The sequence below is a fragment of the Anomaloglossus baeobatrachus genome, chromosome 9 (genome assembly GCF_048569485.1).
Source record: "Anomaloglossus baeobatrachus isolate aAnoBae1 chromosome 9, aAnoBae1.hap1, whole genome shotgun sequence".
Taxonomy (NCBI): Eukaryota; Metazoa; Chordata; class Amphibia; order Anura; family Aromobatidae; genus Anomaloglossus; species Anomaloglossus baeobatrachus.
The window spans coordinates 18,516,983-18,538,113 of NC_134361.1; the positions used below are offsets into that span (position 1 = coordinate 18,516,983).

General features: G+C 49.8%; 1 protein-coding gene across 4 annotated transcripts in view; it reads right to left on the reverse strand.

Annotated features, from left to right (window-relative positions):
• Nucleotides 1-20,527, reverse strand: part of LOC142250862 (BOLA class I histocompatibility antigen, alpha chain BL3-7-like) — a 343,542-nt gene extending 323,015 nt beyond the window's left edge. For all 4 annotated transcript variants that reach the window (XM_075323138.1, XM_075323136.1, XM_075323139.1 and 1 more), the window contains exons 1-4: nt 20,439-20,527; nt 9,014-9,274; nt 3,015-3,293; nt 559-819 (exon numbers count right to left, since the gene is read on the reverse strand). In XM_075323138.1, the coding sequence (XP_075179253.1) occupies nt 559-819; nt 3,015-3,293; nt 9,014-9,274; nt 20,439-20,496 (859 nt within the window). In that variant the 5' untranslated portion in view covers nt 20,497-20,527. The remainder of the gene's footprint in view (nt 1-558; nt 820-3,014; nt 3,294-9,013; nt 9,275-20,438) is intronic.
• Nucleotides 20,528-21,131: the final 604 nt, after the last annotated feature.

The following is a 21,131-nucleotide window of genomic DNA, read 5'->3' on the forward strand; positions in this document are numbered from 1 at the left end:
AGCGCAGAGGATCTGCACCCCCGGCCCGGCGACGAGTAGGTTAAATCACCTGCCCCATGGGGCGCTACACATGCACATACCGTCAACTGCGGTGCCATTTTATTGAAAACCCTGTCTTTGTGAATATCACCAGTCACCAGTTTGTTTCAGATGATATTCAAAGACACTGTCTTCAATAAAATGGCGCCAGAGTTGGTAGTATCAGCAGGCTCTAAATCGGCACCATTTTATTGATTAATTCAACTACAACGTTAACACTGCACTGCACATGCGCCGTCCATAGAGATGATGGCAGCGGCCTCAGTGCAGAATTTAAATAAAGAGTAAGAAAGCACCCAGGGGGGGAATAGATCAAAAAGATCCACAAAGTCCCACCCCAATGATAAATCATGGATACCCGGGTGTAGAACGGGTTCAATAACTAGTGTGTTTATATTAGTGTTTAGTGTATACAGCGTATATATTAGTGCATACAGTTTATTGTGTATACAGTGTAGTGTGTATATTAGTGTATACCATGTAGAATGTATATTGGGATATATAGTGTGTGTCTCTCACCTCTAGTTTGATTGAATTGACTCATCAGTGTCTTAAGATCTTGTCTGAATGACGCTTCAAACCATTTTCCCATCGGTGTATTTCTCTCCCAGTATCCATCATCCACTTTCTCCATCCATTGGACCTTGGGTCGGATTCTGCCAGTGTCTGAGTTATAATTTGTAATCTCCCGATCATCCACGTATCCGACTATGGAGAACTCTGGCAGGCCGGACCCCGGAGAGGAGACCCCCGTGTAGTAAAACTGCAGAGAGTGACCGTCTGTGGGAGACAGAGAGCGTTATACATCACGCATACAGTACATGGCTGTTGGATATGGGGTGGGATGGACCCTCGCTCTCCCTAAAAACAACCGGAACTACAGTAAACTTCAACCCTAATAAATACACAAAAACACAAGTTTGGATGTCAAAAATAGCCACAGCTTTATTTAACTGTCAGGATTATAACCACCATAGTAGAAGTCAGGTGAAGTGCTCGGACGCAGTGATTCCCAGATCTGTGATACCCCAGCTGTCCGACATCCGAACCAGGCCAGACAGCCGTAAAGACACCATCGTACCACAGCCTTCACGCTGCTCCCCATAATCAAGCCTATTCATCACCATGAGATTATACAGCCTGTATTAGATAAAATAGTCCACCGTACCCTGACTCCAACTTCCACCTGACTCCTTTAGCTTGAAGCTGTGACAATTCACATAAAAGATAAATTCAGAGCCGTATTTGACACTTTTTTTTATTATTGAATTCAATGGTGTGAACATATAAAGTTGAAACCATTATAACAAGGGTCTTAAACACATCGAACCTCTCATGAAGAGTCATCCTAAAGTGCTCAGGAGAGGGAAAAAACCCTCTGTGGGGGAACCATGACTGAAGGCATGCCCTTCCCTTGAGCTTAGAAGGTTTTAGCTTATTTTAATCTCTTCACGCACATGACGTACTGGATACATCATAGATCATTTAGGTATCAGCTATCAGCTATCAAGCACGAGTGGATTCGCTACCCACTTGTGCCTGTTAACCCCTTACAGCGCGCTGTGAAAATGTCACAGCACAATGTAATAGTGGTCATTCACTTTACCAGCCCCAACGGAAGTCTTGTGACGTGATTGTGACGACATGGACTCTCATGGGTTAAAGTTTCTTAAAATTCAGCCAGACAGCAGGATAGATTGTCTATAGACGGGGGAGAAGTCCCTCATTGTTTTTACAAGACTCTTGTTGTCTCAATGTAATTGTGTTGGCCACTGAAAGCCAGACGTATTGTTCTCCAGACTTTTCCAGTAACCATTGTATTGTAGTTGTGTATTGCTAATGTGATTACCTTAGTAGCCATTGTCGAGTCTGTGACTTGCAGACTTCATGTAGATATCTTCAGTCTTTCTATGCACATCATTTAAATGAACATTGTCCATGCAGCTTGAGATTCATCCAATAGGAGAGGCGATCTTGTCCAACCAATCGATGAGGACGCAGTGTATCCAAGTGGAAGGCTGTGGCTATAAAAGGGATTTCTTTAAGCCACCAGGTTGTTGTTGATGGATGCTGATGGATCCAGTCTAAGCGCTTTGGAGCTGACTAGAGGATCAGGATATCTTATGGCTTCAATCTAGGGGCTCCGGTTCTGGTTGGTTCCCCGACACATATAAATTTGGGGAGCGGACTACCGTTGCTGATGCATAGGCAGTCAAGTTCTACCGCAGAGGTGCAGGAGAAAAGCGGGAACCACCAACCTGAGTAAGGGGCAAAGCGCAGCCGGCTGCGGGCACCGACCACCATCCTTTTTGGTTTACCAGAGACTCCGGTGTATCTGTCATAGTGAGTACAACAGTGCCCTCGGGCCGCGCACCGCACCATCCCGCCCGCACCTCACAACCACCGGGCCCCGGGACCATCACCCCCTGCCCACGGAGGGTTCAACACCAGGCTGCATATCACCGTCCCCGGAAGGCCTAGTTAACAGCAGCGGTGGTGTCCACATTCACCACAACCCGTGGGTGGCGTCACAAACTTACATCCCTAAACGCCACGGCCTCAGCCGTGAACCTTCCCCACCAAAATCCCTACATGTAGCGCCAGCTCCCCTTCAGAGCAACGTGACCCCCGGGTCCGGGAGGAGCTCGAGCAACCCACCGACGAGCACGGACCCGAGCGGCTCGGCAGCCGGCCGAGCCTCGGGCGGTACAGATACATGGGAGCAGTGCACGGTTATGATATCTGTACGTGTGTTTTTTACATTACCACAAAACAGTGACAGCAACCTGCAACTGTACAGATATTCATTGTGCTCATATGCGCTGATCAGGGTCATTGATGCAGAGATGTTTGTGCAAATGGTCACATTTTTATGATTTATACACAACCTGCACCCCGGGGTGATCGCTGGTGATAAGTCTCCTGTTATCCTCTTCCCTATGGACAGATGACAAGCTGCGGTGCTGAGCGCTCACCTCTCTTCTCCAGATCTTCTCTCCCAAACTGCACATATACCTTCAGCCACTCGAGACAGTCATTCTTCAACCTATATTTCATTATCTTTCCCTGTTGTACTTCCGGACTGTTGATTCTCTCTGTGATGTTCTGCGCCTGCGCCATGGTGGGGATGTACATGCCGGTCTGTGTGTCCAGAACCATATACTCTCCCCCGTCATATCCAAACTGATCATATCCGGTGATGGAGCCGTCATCTCTCCGCTCACAGCCGTACATCCTCTGCATAACATGGAGACCTGTAGACAACACAGGACACGTTACATAGAGCTCAGATATAATGTACAGTGATATATGGTGCTTTAATGCTAATCTATGTACTTGTGTTTGGGATGTGAAAGTAACAACATAGGTGCAATGTATAGAGGAGTGAGACCTCAGCAGACCTGAGATGAGGCATTTTTAGGAGTAAGAGGAGTGTTATCCCTTCAGGACGTAAGATGTATATTTACATTATGTCGTGTCTCTGCCATTGATGTGGGCTTGCACGCCTAGCCTGCATCTTTCCCTGCACATGACAGCTGATAGAGGCACATGATGGCTGATTTAAACAGCCATGGGTGGGTCACAGATCCTCCTATGGCTGTTAACCAGTTAAATTCCTCTGTCGATCTCTCGCAGCAGGTTTTACATGCCGGCTTGAAGTGCGTCATTCCCTGCATCCATCAGCAGCCCCATGACATGATCACAGGGGTGCAGACGAGATGTCATGACAGCCAGTTATCAGCTGATGACCCTTGTGTCTGTGATTATGATTCTCCTCGAAATGCCGGCTGCGAACGACATTCATAGGAGACCAGATTTCTGCTGTAGAGAGAGGATTTGATGCTGATGCTGCTGCTGATGATGCTGACGCTGATGGCGCTGATGATGATGCTGACGGCACTGATGATGATGCTGATGATACTGACACTGATGCTGACACTAATACTGACACTGATAATGACACTGCTGATGCTGATGCTGACATTGATGATGACACTGATGCTCATACTGATGCTCACATTGAGGATGATACTGACACTGATACTGATGAGGATACTGAGGATGACGCTGATGCTGATGAGGATATGTGGCGCCCCTTACCTGGTCAGGCACCACAGAGTATTGCACCCATGCTGGGGCAGTGCTTCCAGGTAATCTCCAAAGGCCAGAATGGGGTGCACACACAAACACATAGTGACCAGGTCTCCCACACTACTAGAAGGGACCCTTGGGTAGCCAGAAGGGGTTAACGTTCAATTCCCAGCAAGGGGTGTGCTCAGAGGCTGGTTGCTAGGAAACAGGGCAGACAGTAAGAGAAGAAGTCTGGAGCAGAGTGTGGGAGAGTTTGGGAAGGGAGCAGAGGGGCTCTCATGCTAGCAAGGCCCTGTGGAGTGCAGTAGCTGAAAATGGGAGGAGAACGGGTACCTGTGGGTCAGCCTGAAAGACACCCAGAGAGAGGGGTGGCTGAGTAAGGGGATCCCTGGTATTCCAGCACGCAAGGGGCGACAGGTCCCCAGAGCAGACAGCTAATCATACAGAGCTGCTCAACCTTCAGGTGGACGTACTTCATGCCCTCACCACCACCACACAGAGTCCGAGCCAAGCAGCAATCATCAGGCCCATAAGGCTATGTGTCCACGGTAGAATGTACCTGCGGATTTTTCTGCCTGAAAATCCGCGACTTTCGCGGCAAATCCGCACCCGCGGATTTACCGCGGATTTTGATGCGGATTTTTTTTTTTTTTTTTCCCCATTCAAAACCAAAAATCCGCACCAAACAATTGACATGCTGCAGATTTTTCCGGATCAAAATCCGCGGCAAATCCGCAGCGGAAAAATCCGCAGCATGGACACAGCATTTCCAAAATGCCATTGAAATGGCTTGGAAGTGCCGCTGCTGCAGATTTTCGGGAAATCCGTGGCAAAATCCGCGCAAAATCCGCAGCGTGGGCACATAGCCTAAGGGGACAGGGCCAGAAGCCATCCAACCAAGGTCACGCTGCCAACAGACAGGCCAGAGAGGGGAGCGGGGTTGGAAACAGCTTCCCTGGAGGAATCCTACCATACTTCAAGCTAGGGATCCTCCCAAATAAACGGAGTGCAAGGAAGGCGAGTGGACAGCTACCCTCAGAACGGCCTTCTGGAATTCCTGGTTCCACCTGGTTATCGCAATGTCGCCCGGGCATGTCACAGTGACCACCAAACAGTGAGTAAACACGTTAAAAGACTTTTTGGACTGTGTTTGAGTCATTCTGCGACCTGTGGTTCCACACACTTTCACAGGGCCCTGGGGCTTGCCTCACTCTCGGTAGGCCACTACAACTAACTGCACCCACCATCAGCCCCAGGCACCCCCTTAATCTGCAGTGGTGGTCCCCACTGACCGCAACACCGAGAGTGGCGTCACGAAAATCAAAAGAGAAGGTTCCCTACCTGTGACCAGACCGTCCCGTGGAGTCCCTGAAGTTAACACACCAGGCCGCTGCAGCAGCCCTGGGCTCCACATCTTTATCTGGGGTCACGAACAGGATAAGGACTAGACCTGTTCAGACAGGTGACCGTGCGCCTCAGAGGTCCGACCGCAAAAATTGAATCGCCGCCATATTGCCATCTTCAAAAGCGCGCGCTGCAGCCCGCGCGAGGGAGAAGAGCACCGCCCAGGAAGTGGAGGGAGCGCGCAGATTTTAAAAGAACAAAAAGCGGGACTTGTTAGGAAAATGGACGCTGCGGGAGGTAATGCCCCCAGTCAGGGCGACGCAGCCCAGGCGATGCCAGCCCCCGGCGCGGTGAACGCAGCAGTGCCTGGTGCCGGTGCCGCGGTCGCAGCTGCGCCGGCCGAAGTCTCCCCAATAATGCCGATTTCCTTACCGTACGTCCCAGGGGCACACTGGCTTCCCCAATATGGCGGTAAAATAGACACACTGACTGGATTTAAGAAGAAGATCAACACCCTGCTGGACATGTACGCAATGACCGGTAAGCAGAGGGCCGCCGTGGTGCTGGGACAATTGACTGGAGCAGCAGAATTGGAGGCTGAGTCCTGGACCAGTGATGACCGGAGCTCTGTAGAAGCCATCTTTGCCAAACTAGCAGCTGCTTTTCAACACCGCACCGAGGGAGAGCTGAGGACGGACTTCTATAACTGCCGCCAGAGGCCCCAAGATAGCATAAGAGACTATGCGCTCAGGTTGCAAGCTGCACTACGGGCTCTCAAGCTAGTGGACCCTGTCAGTGAACAGGAAGGAAGCCGGATGATGAAAGAACAATTCTTGCGGGGCCTGCACTCTCCTGAGGATAGGAAGCAGATGAAGCTGTGGTCCCTGGAACACCCTGACGTGGACTTTGCCATTCTGAAAGACAAGGGCGGTGAAAGCACTCCAACCTCCTGTGGACACAGACCCCGTCTCACCAATATGGCCTGCCAGTTCCACGGCTGCAGGAGCGGAATCCTCTTCGCAGGCCCTGATAACTGCAAAAGGACTCAACACGCCAGCAGAGGCCATAAATACACTATCCTCCCAGGTGCAACAGCTCAGCAAGGACGTCGCACGAATCCTCAAAGCAATACAGTTGCCCTTATAAACCAAAGTCCCTCATTGGCTCCTGCTAGCTGACAGCCCGGAGGACGTCCCTTGGATGCGGGGGAGAAGAGGTCCTACAGCCTGAGGCAGGAGCAGTGATCGCCATGACTCATCTGGACAACCCATTTGTCGTCGTTGCCAGGAGGCAGCAAGGGCTTGTCCTTTAAACGAGCCAAACCTGGGCTGGGGCCGAGGGCCAGTCCTCAGGATTAAGAAGATCAGGCCCAGTTCGCTGCCGTGATCAGTACGTGGGTGGACGTCCGGTCCTGTCTATCGTCCTGGATGGGATCCCTACTCCGGCATTGTTGGACACTGGTTCACGTGTAAAATATGCTCTGATAACTAAATGTAAATACTGTTATGTTTATTACCATGTACAGAAAGTATACCTCGTGTGAATGTGATGATAATGCTAGCAAAAACCATACGGAGTTAACCTGTTTGCAACGTTCAAGATGCTGTGCCTCCCATAAAGGGAAGAAATAATGTTTTAAGTTTATTACATTTATTTATTTATTTACATTTAAGTTTACTGCATAACAAAAATGCGGTGATCACTGTAAAATGTTGCAGCCCGAGAGTGCTGCCATTTGCCACCGGGAAATGTGGCGCCCCTGAGGCTGCAGGCGCCACAGGGTACTGCACCCCCATTAGGGTTTAGTACGTATCACGGGTTCTGGGAAGGTCAGTACCGTTTTCCACTCACATAACATACAGTAACACAGGGTTGCCCTCCACAATGGGGACCGGGCCAGGGTTGGCTCACAGCAGGGGTCACTACAGAGGTGGGTTTACAGGACGCCACTGCACCAGGAGTTCCCCAGATCCACTGGACTGGGGACTCATGGTGAGGGAGAAGCAACCACCAGGGGGAGTCAGGAGCAAACAGTGGGAAGAGCAGGTTGACCTAGTAAGAGTAGTTAACCAGCCGGTGGCAGCAGCAGCTGGGGACAACAGCTTGGAACACACAACACCGCAACCAAAAACAAAAAGAACAGCTTCAGACACAGAGCAGAGCGGACGTGCCGCAAGCGGCTCTGTGGGCCAGGGCGTTCAACTTGTTCGCTGGGGAGGAACAGGGCAGCTGTTTCCACAGGACTGGTGCTGTCGGGATATAGAATCCTAGGGCAGATATACTTCATGTTGTCTACCAACTCTGCAAGGGTCGTGGGGAACAGCTAGAAGAGTCACCGGACCCCTCCAACCGAGTCTGCAGCAATTATCACATAGGATCTGGGGTTGAGGACCGGCCCCATAACGGAACTGCACTATCAGCATACAGAATGGGACACTTTACTGATACCGGGACCCTCAAGTGCTTCACGCCACGGGGGTCCGATACTTAGCGCATCAAAGGAGGAGAGGGCTCACAGGGTGACACACACACCGGACTTGACCTTTCACGGATTCAGGATCAGCTGGAGCCCATTGTGGCAGAGAACAGTACCCTGGGCAGCGCCTAAAAGACTTTTGAGAAAAACACCTGGAACCGCAGCCCCTGTCTCTGCCTCTCTTTTCCCGGCGCCCAGCGTTGCGGCGCCAACAGGGACTACCACCAACCCCGTCCATCATCCTCCCCGGGGTAAGCCCGCTCCACCCGTGGGGAGTGACACCATCCCAGCTGCACCCCAATATCTGCCCCGACGAGAGACGCCGCACACCTGGCCGCGTACCACAGGTGGCGTCACGATCATCCATATAGACTTTCCTAACCGTCACCCCATCCTCCACCTTCAACTACCACCCTCATCCTCCACTCCTGCCTCTCGTTTACTGCCATCTTTCCTTTCCTATATGCCTTGGGGCAACGGGATCGGACCAAGCCACCCAGTAACAGCGCAGAGGATCTTCACCCCCGGCCCGGCGACGAGTAGGTTAAATCACCTGCCCCATGGGGCGCTACACATGCACATACCGTCAACTGCGGTGCCATTTTATTGAAAACCCTGTCTTTGTGAATATCACCAGTCACCAGTTTGTTTCAGATGATATTCAAAGACACTGTCTTCAATAAAATGGCGCCAGAGTTGGTAGTATCAGCAGGCTCTAAATCGGCACCATTTTATTGATTAATTCAACTACAACGTTAACACTGCACTGCACATGCGCCGTCCATAGAGATGATGGCAGCGGCCTCAGTGCAGAATTTAAATAAAGAGTAAGAAAGCACCCAGGGGAGGAATAGATCAAAAAGATCCACAAAGTCCCACCCCAATGATAAATCATGGATACCCGGGTGTAGAACGGGTTCAATAACTAGTGTGTTTATATTAGTGTTTAGTGTATACAGCGTATATATTAGTGCATACAGTTTATTGTGTATACAGTGTAGTGTGTTTATTAGTGTATACCATGTAGAATGTATATTGGGATATATAGTGTGTGTCTCTCACCTCTAGTTTGATTGAATTGACTCATCAGTGTCTTAAGATCTTGTCTGAATGACGCTTCAAACCATTTTCCCATCGGTGTATTTCTCTCCCAGTATCCATCATCCACTTTCTCCATCCATTGGACCTTGGGTCGGATTCTGCCAGTGTCTGAGTTATAATTTGTAATCTCCCGATCATCCACGTATCCGACTATGGAGAACTCTGGCAGGCCGGACCCCGGAGAGGAGACCCCCGTGTAGTAAAACTGCAGAGAGTGACCGTCTGTGGGAGACAGAGAGCGTTATACATCACGCATACAGTACATGGCTGTTGGATATGGGGTGGGATGGACCCTCGCTCTCCCTAAAAACAACCGGAACTACAGTAAACTTCAACCCTAATAAATACACAAAAACACAAGTTTGGATGTCAAAAATAGCCACAGCTTTATTTAACTGTCAGGATTATAACCACCATAGTAGAAGTCAGGTGAAGTGCTCGGACGCAGTGATTCCCAGATCTGTGATACCCCAGCTGTCCGACATCCGAACCAGGCCAGACAGCCGTAAAGACACCATCGTACCACAGCCTTCACGCTGCTCCCCATAATCAAGCCTATTCATCACCATGAGATTATACAGCCTGTATTAGATAAAATAGTCCACCGTACCCTGACTCCAACTTCCACCTGACTCCTTTAGCTTGAAGCTGTGACAATTCACATAAAAGATAAATTCAGAGCCGTATTTGACACTTTTTTTTATTATTGAATTCAATGGTGTGAACATATAAAGTTGAAACCATTATAACAAGGGTCTTAAACACATCGAACCTCTCATGAAGAGTCATCCTAAAGTGCTCAGGAGAGGGAAAAAACCCTCTGTGGGGGAACCATGACTGAAGGCATGCCCTTCCCTTGAGCTTAGAAGGTTTTAGCTTATTTTAATCTCTTCACGCACATGACGTACTGGATACATCATAGATCATTTAGGTATCAGCTATCAGCTATCAAGCACGAGTGGATTCGCTACCCACTTGTGCCTGTTAACCCCTTACAGCGCGCTGTGAAAATGTCACAGCACAATGTAATAGTGGTCATTCACTTTACCAGCCCCAACGGAAGTCTTGTGACGTGATTGTGACGACATGGACTCTCATGGGTTAAAGTTTCTTAAAATTCAGCCAGACAGCATGATAGATTGTCTATAGACGGGGGAGAAGTCCCTCATTGTTTTTACAAGACTCTTGTTGTCTCAATGTAATTGTGTTGGCCACTGAAAGCCAGACGTATTGTTCTCCAGACTTTTCCAGTAACCATTGTATTGTAGTTGTGTATTGCTAATGTGATTACCTTAGTAGCCATTGTCGAGTCTGTGACTTGCAGACTTCATGTAGATATCTTCAGTCTTTCTATGCACATCATTTAAATGAACATTGTCCATGCAGCTTGAGATTCATCCAATAGGAGAGGCGATCTTGTCCAACCAATCGATGAGGACGCAGTGTATCCAAGTGGAAGGCTGTGGCTATAAAAGGGATTTCTTTAAGCCACCAGGTTGTTGTTGATGGATGCTGATGGATCCAGTCTAAGCGCTTTGGAGCTGACTAGAGGATCAGGATATCTTATGGCTTCAATCTAGGGGCTCCGGTTCTGGTTGGAGACCATATCCACAGCCTAGGGATTTCGACTCCGGCTGCCAGGATTGTAACATCATACAGGACTACCTAAGGAGGACACTCAGGTTGGGATAGTTCAGTCACCTGGAACAGAATTTGCAGACCTCAGCCAGCTTCTTAAATCTGGCGCTATTCCTTTCTCGGTGGGTGCCCGCCAAAAGCGGGGTGCTGCTGGATTGGAGTAAGCTGCCCTGGAACCTCTGAGGCAAGGACATTCTAAATCCCTGGTGAGCCAGCGGAAGGGTGAGACTCTGTTGCCTGTTACATTTGTGTGTTTTGCTGGTTATGTGTTATGTGCCGTTAATTTTTTGGGGATCCAATAAAGTCTAATTATTGTGGTTCCCTCATCCCTGTGTTGTCTGAGTAGTGTTACGCCCACGGTTAAGGAGGCCGGCGTTCAGTTGGGATGAGCCCTGAGCCACGCTGTCTTTCTAAAGGCGGTGGGTTTTAGTGGACGAGAGCACCCACTGAGCCCCGTGTCTCCACAGTGATCACGTGGATCCAATGGTCGTCATGGTAGCACAGGGTCATGTGATGACTCCTGTAGCTATCATGTGTCACTTCCTCTAAAGGGGGCTTTACACGCTACGATATCGCTAATATTTTATCGTCGAGGTTATGTTGTTAGTGACACACATCCGGCGTCATTAACGATATCGCAGCGTGTGACACTGACCAGCGACCTTAAGCGACCTAAAAAATGGTGAAAATCATTCACCATGGAGAGGTCGTCCCAAAAATCGGTAATGGCTGATTATCGATGTTGTTCCTCGTTCCTGCGGCAGCACACATCGCTGTGTGTGACACCGCAGGAGCGAGGAACGTCTCCTTACCTGCCGCCGGCCGCAATACGGAAGGAAGGAGGTGGGCAGGATGTTACGTCCCGCTCATCTCCGCCCCTCCACTTTGATTGGCCGGCCGCTTAGTGACGTTGCGGTGACGTCGCTGTGATGCCGAACGTCCCTCCCCCTTGAGGGAGGGATTGTTCGGCAGTCACAACGCCGACGCCAACCAGGTAAGTGCGTGTGGCGCTGCCGTAGCGATAATGTTCGCTACGGCAGCGAACACACGATATCGCACACACGACGAGGGCGGGTGCTTAGACGCTCGATATCGCTAGCTATTACTAGCGATGTCGTAGCATGTAAAGCCCGCTTTACACCCGGCAGACTGCGGTGTGTAATAGGAGAGCTGCTTTTTTGCAGATCTCAGCTGTGTAGCTGTGATCTGGAGAAATGGAAGATCGATCATGTTGCTGATCCTTATAATCCCCTAGGGGGACCTAGTAAAATAAAATTAAAAAAGTAAATACAAAGTTTTAAAAAATTAAAAAAAAAATAAAAAAACCTAAACGTTCAACTCACCCACCCGTTCACCCCATTGAAAATTAAAGGGTTAAAAAAAATAAAAATATACACACATTTGGTATTGCTGCATTCAGAAATGCCCGATCTATCAAAATATAAAATCAATTAATCCGATCGGTAAACAGCGTCGCTTCAAAAAAATTCCAAACGCCAAAATTACATTTTTTTAGTTGCTGCAAGTTTTGTGCAAAATACGATAACAAGAATGAAAATGGTGCTTCTGTGAAAAAAAATGGTACTGTTAAAAACGTCACTTCAACATGCAAAAAAAATAAGCAGTCACTGAGCCATGGATCCTGAAAAATGAGAGTGCTACGGATCACGGAAAATAGCGGATCCGTCATGATCCGTTTGTGTTTGGGACAGCCCAGTGGGTGTGCCAAGCATGCTGGGCATGCTCAGTAGAGCATGACGGAATCCAGCGCTGGATTCCGTCATAAGACGGGTTATGACGGAATCCAGCACCATAGACAAACATTACAAGCGCGACGGATTGCGACGGATTCCTGCGCAGTGCGTTAATTTTGACGGTCCAAAAAACGTTACATTCTGCGTTGTTTCCGCCAGGCGGTCAGTCCAAAGACGACTGATCCGCTACGCAGCGGATGCAACGCAAGGTCATCAGTTGCAATCCGCCACTCATACAAGTCTATGAGAAACAATAGAATCTGCCAAACGGATTCCGTTGTTTACCAGAGCCGCGGATTGTGACTGATACAAATTGACGGAAATGTGAACCTAGCCTAAGGTGCATTACTCCACTAGCCCCAGCAGAGCCCTGCAGCGGCGGCTTCAATAACCTGGCCACACACCGCAAGTGGCATAGTGGACAATCAGCCGTGACCACGTGGGCATCGGCCGCGACCACGACTCCCCTAAGTGTCACACACACCCGACCCGAGTACACCATAGCCCTGGGGTGTCACGTAGATGCCAAACATGTAGTTTGTTTTTTTTTTAAATTAAAGTGATGAATACATTCAGAAATTTGTAAAAAAAAAAAAAAAATGATATGCGTCTTTGTTGCTATTTTCCGAGACCAATAACATTCTATTTTTTTCGGGATCTGGGGCCCAGTGAGGGCTTATTTTTTGTGTCTTGAGCTGGTGTTGTTACTGATACAATTTTTGGGTAGGTGCGATGTTTTGATCACCTGTTATTGTATTTAATTGCAATATTGCCGTGACCAAAAAATCTTAATTCTGGTGTTTTTACATTTTTTTCTCATTATGCCCTTTGCCAATCAGATTAATTTATTTTATATTGTGATAGAGTGGGTAGATTTCTTAACGCGGCGATACCAAATGTGTGTTTTGTTTTTTGCTTTTTTTTTTTAATTGTTTTATTTTCAATGGGAATAAGGGGAGTGATTTGAATGGGATTTTTATGTTGTTTTTTTTTCAGATTTTTAAAATCTTTTTGGTTTTTACACTTTTTATTGTTTTTACTAGTCTGCTTAGGGACTTGAAGTTGATGTACTGCAATTGATTCTGCTGTTCAGAGTGATACTGAAACAGTGTCAGTGCTGCTCTGAACACCGGGAATGCTGATCTCCTGTGAGTGCCAGCGCTCAGCTGGTGTACATGGGAAGTGAGCCATGGAAGTGACAGGGGTCATCAGCTGTCATGAAAACCCATTGGCTTGCTGTGATCACATTGTCAAGGGAGGAATTTGGGTGAAGACTGCTAATGGAGTCTTCGTTTGGGATATGCAGAGACGGTGTCGTATTTGCTGTATACCAGTGCCGATATATCAATGTATCAGACAATGAACACACAGACATGCTCTCCTTGAGCCAGCGTCATCAATTGAACCCGTGTATTCGATAGATCCAATTATACAGAAAAGCTACTTCGGCCTTGAAGCTAAACAGGGAGTACTTTTACTCCTTAATTTCTCACAGCGCAGTTTGTTTCTTGTACATTCTTTCTGTGTGAACATTACTGATAACACTTTTGCAGCTTCATATTCTGGCTTCATTATCTTTGGTTAACTCCTTCATGACTATACAACTTTGAATTATACTATGAGTCTATGCGATGGCTACATAGACAGACAGATTATTATGCAACTACATCTATATTTTGATTATTTATATACACAGATATTCTTATTACGTTTGAACATACAAGCTATGGCTCAGTCGACCTCCACAACATCACAGGGCCGCAGATGGCTGTAGGGAATGGTGTGATCCCCGCTGGCATGTGTTAAATCCTGCTATCAGAGTTTGACAGCGAGATTTAACTGGTTAACAGCCATGGGTGGATCGGAGAAATCTTTTATAACTGGCTCCAGAAAGGAATAATTTCAGCCTTTGGATAAAAGAGAAAGAACATATACAACTGCCGAAATTATGGTGAACTATCCAAATATTGTCATTATCTTCTTCCATTATAGGCCGGGCATAAGCTACATTACATTACATCCATTATTACTAAGATTGGGGCCCTCATATCGTTGGTATACAAATGGTATCTAAATTGAGTATAATTAAAGGACAAATATCCTTGAATTACAGGTTTTTTTCATACCTTTATGGATTACGCTAAACCCCAAACCTCCATGATAATGTGGGATTCAGATGACCAAAATTCATTGTGTTCAAACATATTGAAAGCCCTAGCCCAGTGATGACAACAAACCTATGGCACAAGTGCCACACAGGGCACGCAGAGCCCTCCCTGTCAGCAAGCGCGCCGTCGCCTCATCCTGCCGCTTTGCATTGCTGGCGCGGTCACAGTTCAAAGTTGTGTTGCAGCGGAGGAGACATTTCTCTTCACTCTGTCACTCCTCTCCTGGGCCGTAGGCCTGTTCCCTAGAAGACATCAGGAGCATCAGCAAGCTGCGCCGGTGTAAGGACGTCTTGTGGCCGCACGGGAACTGAGGGCCCAGTGGTGGAGTGGGTGTTGGAAGGTGAGTATGGCTTTTTTTTTTAAAGTGTGTGTGGCTGTACCAGGATGAGGGAATATGCCAGGATGGGGGGAACATGCCAGGAAGATATGGGAACATGCCAGGAAAATATGGGAACATGCCAGGAGGATAGGGGGGCACATGCCAGGATAGGGGGGCACATGCCAGGATGGGGCACATGTAAGGATGGGGGCACATGTATGGATGGGGCACATGCCAGTATGGGGGAACATGCCATCATGGGGTACATTTACCAGGATGGAGAAAATTAACCAGGATGGGGAGCATTTACCAAGATGGGGGACATACCAGGATGAGGGACTATGCCAGGATGGGTGAAACATGCCAGGATCGGGGGGGGGGAACATGCCAGGATGGGGGGGACATGCCAGGATGGGTGAACATGCCAGGATGGGGTACATTTGCCTGGATGGAGAACATTTACCAGGATGTGGTGCATTTACCAGGATGTGGTGCATTTACAAAGATAGGGGACATGCCAGGATCGGGGGCATTTACCAGGATGGGGACCATTTATCAAGATCGAGGAGATTTACCAGGATGGAGGACATTTACCAGGATGGAGGACATTAACCAGGATGGTGAGCATTTACCAGGATGGGGGGCATTTACCAGAATGTGGTGCATTTACCAGGATGGCAGACTTGCCAGGATGGGGAGCATTTACCAGGATGGGGGACATGCCAGGATAGGGAACATTTATCAGGATGGAGGACATGCCAGGATGGGGTACATTTACTAGGATGGGGAGCATTTACCAGAATGGGGTAAATTTATCAGGATATGGTGCATTTACCAGGATGTAGTGCATTTACCAGGATGTGGTGCATTTACCAGGAGAAAAAATTTGGTTTTAGGCTACAGTTTGGGTACTTGGCCTGTGAAAGGTTCGCCATCACTGCCCTAACCCAAGCACACAAATGTCTGCAATCATCTAGATATCTAGAAATGAGGCTCCTGAAATAGGACTGTATATAGCAAATAATTGTTTTACATATCAATCCCCTAATGCAAATCCATATAATTGTCTTATTGCAGGGGTGGGAAACCTTTTTTCTGCCAGGGGCCATTTGGAAATTTCTACAACAATTTGGGGGCCCCCACAAAATTATCAGCTTGAAAATGACCCTGTTATATTTGGCCAAGCAATTAACTCACTGTGGAGGCTGGAGCGGCTTCTCTTTGGTGCGGCTGTGATGTTCTGTGATATTGATCTTGTTGCTTCTCACAAATGCTTTTCCAGGCTTGAGTCGGCTGGGTGTGAGGTATATACATCACAGGAGGGGGTATATAGATCACTGGGGAGGCTGAGGGGCACATACATCAAAGGAGATGCTGAGGGCAAACACATCACTGGGGAGGGCTGCAGGGCATAGACGTGGCTGTGGGCATAGACATCACTGGTGGGTATATACATAATTGATGGGGAGCACAGACATAGCTGAGAGGACATAAACATGGCTGGGAGGAATATACATCACTAGGAAAGCAATCAAAGAATTCCAGCATCCAGAATAGGTATAAAACAAATTCTTTATTTTAGAAGTTTAAAAGGTCATTTCATGAAATTAAAACCACATGGCATATCAAACAGGTACGCGTTTCGGAGGATACCTAATGTGGAATCTGGATGCTGGAATTCTTCGATTGTATCATATCCTTCAGTGGGCTCTGCTGATGTCCGTGCACCGACCAGAACTATTGGAACTCCAAGCAGGTGAGCTGGTTACCTTTTCTTCATCACTAGTAAAGCAGTAGGGCATAAACTGGGGGTACATACATTACTGAGCGGCACAGACATCACTGGGGATATATACATTGCTGGGGCACAAACAGCGAGGGGGATAATGGGAAAGGCACAGACAGCCATGGGAACTCTGGAGTTGCACAGACAACCATGGGAACTCCGGAGTTGCACAGACACCCTGGGGGAGGCTGGGGGTCACAGACAGACCTGGGGGAGGCTGGGGGTCACAGACAGACCTGGGGGAGGCTGGGGGTCACAGACAGACCTGGGGGTCACAGACAGACCTGGGGGAGGCTGGGGGTCACAGACAGACCTAGGGGAGGCTGGGGGTTACAGACACCCTGGGGGAGGCTGGGGGTCACAGACAGACCTGGGGGAGGCTGGGGGTCACAGACAGACCTGGGGGAGGCTGGGGGTCACAGACAGACCTGGGGGAGGCTGGGGGTCACAGACAGACCTGGGGGAGGCTGGGGGTCACAGACAGACCTGGGGGAGGCTGGGGGTCACAGACAGACCTGGGGGAGGCTGGGGGTCACAGACAGACCTGGGGGAGGCTGGGGGTCACAGACAGACCTGGGGGAGGCTGGGGGTCACAGACAGAACTGGGGGAGGCTGGGGTCACAGAGAGCACAGAGGGAGGCTGGGGTCACAGACACCCCTGGAGAATGCTGGGGGTACAGACAGCCCTGGGGGCACAGACAGCCCTGGAGACTGATAGGGGTACAGACAGCCCAGGGGGCACATACAGCCCTGGGGGTGTTGGGGGGGCACAGAGAGCACTGGGGGACGCTGAGGTCACACACAGACCTGAGAGAGGCTGCAGGCACAGAGAGCGCTGGGGGAGGCTGGGTTCACAGACAGACCTGGAGGAGGCTGGGGTCACAGACAGACCTAGGGGAGGCTGGGTTCACAGAAAGACCTGGGGGAGGCTGGGGTCGCAGGCAGACCTGGGGGAGGCTGAGGTCGCAGGCAGACCTGGGGGAGGCTGGGGTCACAGACAGACCTGGGGGAGGCTGGGGTCACAGACAGACCTGGGGGAGGCTGGGGGTCACAGACAGACCTGGGGGAGGCTGGGGGTCACAGACAGACCTGGGGGAGGCTGGGGGTCACAGACAGACCTGGGGGAGGCTGGGGGTCACAGACAGACCTGGGGGAGGCTGGGGGTCACAGACAGACCTGGGGGAGGCTGGGGGTCACAGACAGACCTGGGGGAGGCTGGGGGTCACAGACAGACCTGGGGGAGGCTGGGGGTCACAGACAGACCTGGGGGAGGCTGGGGGTCACAGACAGACCTGGGGGAGGCTGGGGGTCACAGACAGACCTGGGGGAGGCTGGGGGTCACAGACAGACCTGGGGGAGGCTGGGGGTCACAGACAGACCTGGGGGAGGCTGGGGGTCACAGACAGACCTGGGGGAGGCTGGGGGTCACAGACAGACCTGGGGGAGGCTGGGGGTCACAGACAGACCTGGGGGAGGCTGGGGGTCACAGACAGACCTGGGGGAGGTTTGGGGGTCACAGACAGACCTGGGGGAGGCTGGGGGTCACAGACAGACCTGGGGGAGGCTGGGGGTCACAGACAGACCTGGGGGAGGCTGGGGGTCACAAACAGACCTGGGGGAGGCTGGGGGTCACAGACAGACCTGGGGGAGGCTGGGGGTCACAGACAGACCTGGGGGAGGCTGGGGGTCACAGACAGACCTGGGGGAGGCTGGGGGTCACAGACAGACCTGGGGGAGGCTGGGAGTCACAGACAGACCTGGGGGAGGCTGGGGTCACAGACAGACCTGGGGGAGGCTGGGGGTGACAGACAGACCTGGGGGAGGCTGGGGGTCACAGACAGACCTGGGGGAGGCTGGGGGTCACAGACAGACCTGGGGGAGGCTGGGGGTCACAGACAGACCTGGGGGAGGCTGGGGGTCACAGACATACCTGGGGGAGGCTGGGGGTCACAGACAGACCTGGGGGAGGCTGGGGGTCACAGACAGACCTGGGGGAGGCTGGGGGTCACAGACAGAACTGGGGGTCACAGACAGACCTGGGGGAGGCTGGGGGTCACAGACAGACCTAGGGGAGGCTGGGGGTCACAGACAGACCTGGGGGAGGCTGGGGGTCACAGACAGACCTGGGGGAGGCTGGGGGTCACAGACAGACCTGAGGGAGGCTGGGGGTCACAGACAGACCTGGGGGAGGCTGGGGGTCACAGACAGACCTGGGGGAGGCTGGGTGTCACAGACAGACCTGGGGGAGGCTGGGGGTCACAGACAGACCTGGGGGAGGCTGGGAGTCACAGAGAGCACAGAGGGAGGCTGGGGTCACAGACAGCCCTGTAGAATGCTGGGGGTACAGACAGCCCTGGGGGCACAGACAGCCCTGGAGACTGGTGGGGGTATAGACAGCTCTGGGGGCACATACAGCCCTGGGGGTGCTGGGGGGGCACAGAGAGCACTGGGGGGCGCTGAGGTCACACACAGACCTGAGAGAGGCTGCAGGCACAGAGAGCGCTGGGGGAGGCTGGGTTCACAGACAGACCTGGGAGAGGCTGAGGTCACAGACAGACCTGGGGGAGGCTCAGGTCACAGACAGACCTGGGGGAGGCTGAGGTCACAGACAGACCTGGGGGAGGCTGAGGTCACAGACAGACCTGGGGGAGGCTGAGGTCACAGACAGACCTGGGAGAGGCTGCAGGCACAGATAGAGCTGCGGGGACAGAGAGCGCTGCCAGGGAGAGTGAGCGCTGGGGGCACAAAGAGCGTTGTGGGGACAGAGACCTAGGGATGATGGTGCAGTTGCTCCTCTTCTGTTGGACAGGAGCGCACCTCGAGCCTACCCCGCCTACAAAGTACGTCCTCACGCTAGCCAATGTCAGTGTAGATATGTAATCCTTCGGTTTATGAATCGCAGGGCTCAGCATTGAATGCGCCGAGCAGGGTTTTAAAGGGCCAGCTGCCAGCAAGATGCAGCTGATGCCCCAGCACTGCGGTCCCTGGAAATCTGCCCGCGTGCCGCAGAATAAGTCATTGCGGGCATAAGAACCCCTATGGGCTAGTTTTGGCTATTTAGAGCCAGAAATCTACCATTTTATGAAGAGGTGAGCAAATTATTATATTTTAAGGTGTCCGTAGTAGTGTACATTTAATTTTAGATACAGAAACAGCCACCACCTTGCAAATTACTTCTGGAAAAAAAATGTGTTATCTATTAAAAATGGATTGGATGGAGGCTTCCCTACACAAGGAACAGAGAGTCAGAGTCTTCTTTGACTGGGAATCTTTTATCACCATTTTACCAAACAATCTGCAGGTTGATAGAAAAAAAATGTTCCAGCTCAACAATGTGATATCAGGAAAGAATTGTAGCAGGTGGCGCCCCCTGTGATGTACAACATGATTCACATTTATAAGACGCCATGTGAGAAGATAACAATTTACAATATCATTATATTGGATTAGATTAGAGGATCATTCAATTTTGCAACTACTTTTATAATAAATATTACAAATCTAACAGATAAACATGTGGGGTAGAATGTGAGAGAAGAGACACTTTTCTTTTCTTATGGTGTATATGTATCTTTTACTTTTCTAATGTTTTTTTTTGGTTCAAAAATGTTTCAATAAAAACAAATTAAAAACTAGTGACAGTGATAGAAAACAATGCAACATTTACTAATCAAGTGATATAACAGATAAGAACATAATAAGCCGCCCCTTACACACTCACCAGAATATGCCCGGGACACGGCCAGAAGTATTAAGGAGAGGACGAGCATCTTCTCCATACTGATATCACAAAAGGAAAACTAATTCACCAGGAAGAAGCAGAAAACTAAACAGGGTGAAGACAATAAATGAGCTGTGCCTTCTATAAGGGCAGGGCCGGGCTCTGATTGGACGGTTGTTAGATTTACTCTAATAGGATAATTAATCTGCAGATGTCAGACTGGAATAGAAAAATATGAATTTGCATTGATTGATTCGGGGATCTCCGCTCCTTCCTGCCTCTGGATGCCATGGAGACTTTTCACATGGTGGAGTTGGAATTACTGTGGATAGTTGTAAAATAAATTTGGCAATGGCAGTAACTTTATAAATTGGGTCAGGGTTAGAATCAATGGAGTCAACTTCCTCCTGGCAATCTATGACCTCATGATGGGATCGGCTCCTCACTCTGCTACCTTTTGCCTCATGTATACAACTGCTATGTATTATTATGTAGAAGGGGGAAATACCAGCAATTGGAGAAACGGACAGTAGAGGGCCGTTCCTGTACCTCTTCTAGAAATGGAACAATTGGCAGCAGTAATAGAGGAAATTATAATACATAACTTTTAATCAATAAATCTAAAAATTGCGCAGTGATGCAATCATAAAAAATTGTGCAAACAAAGAAAACAACATTCAAGTCCAAAAAAGG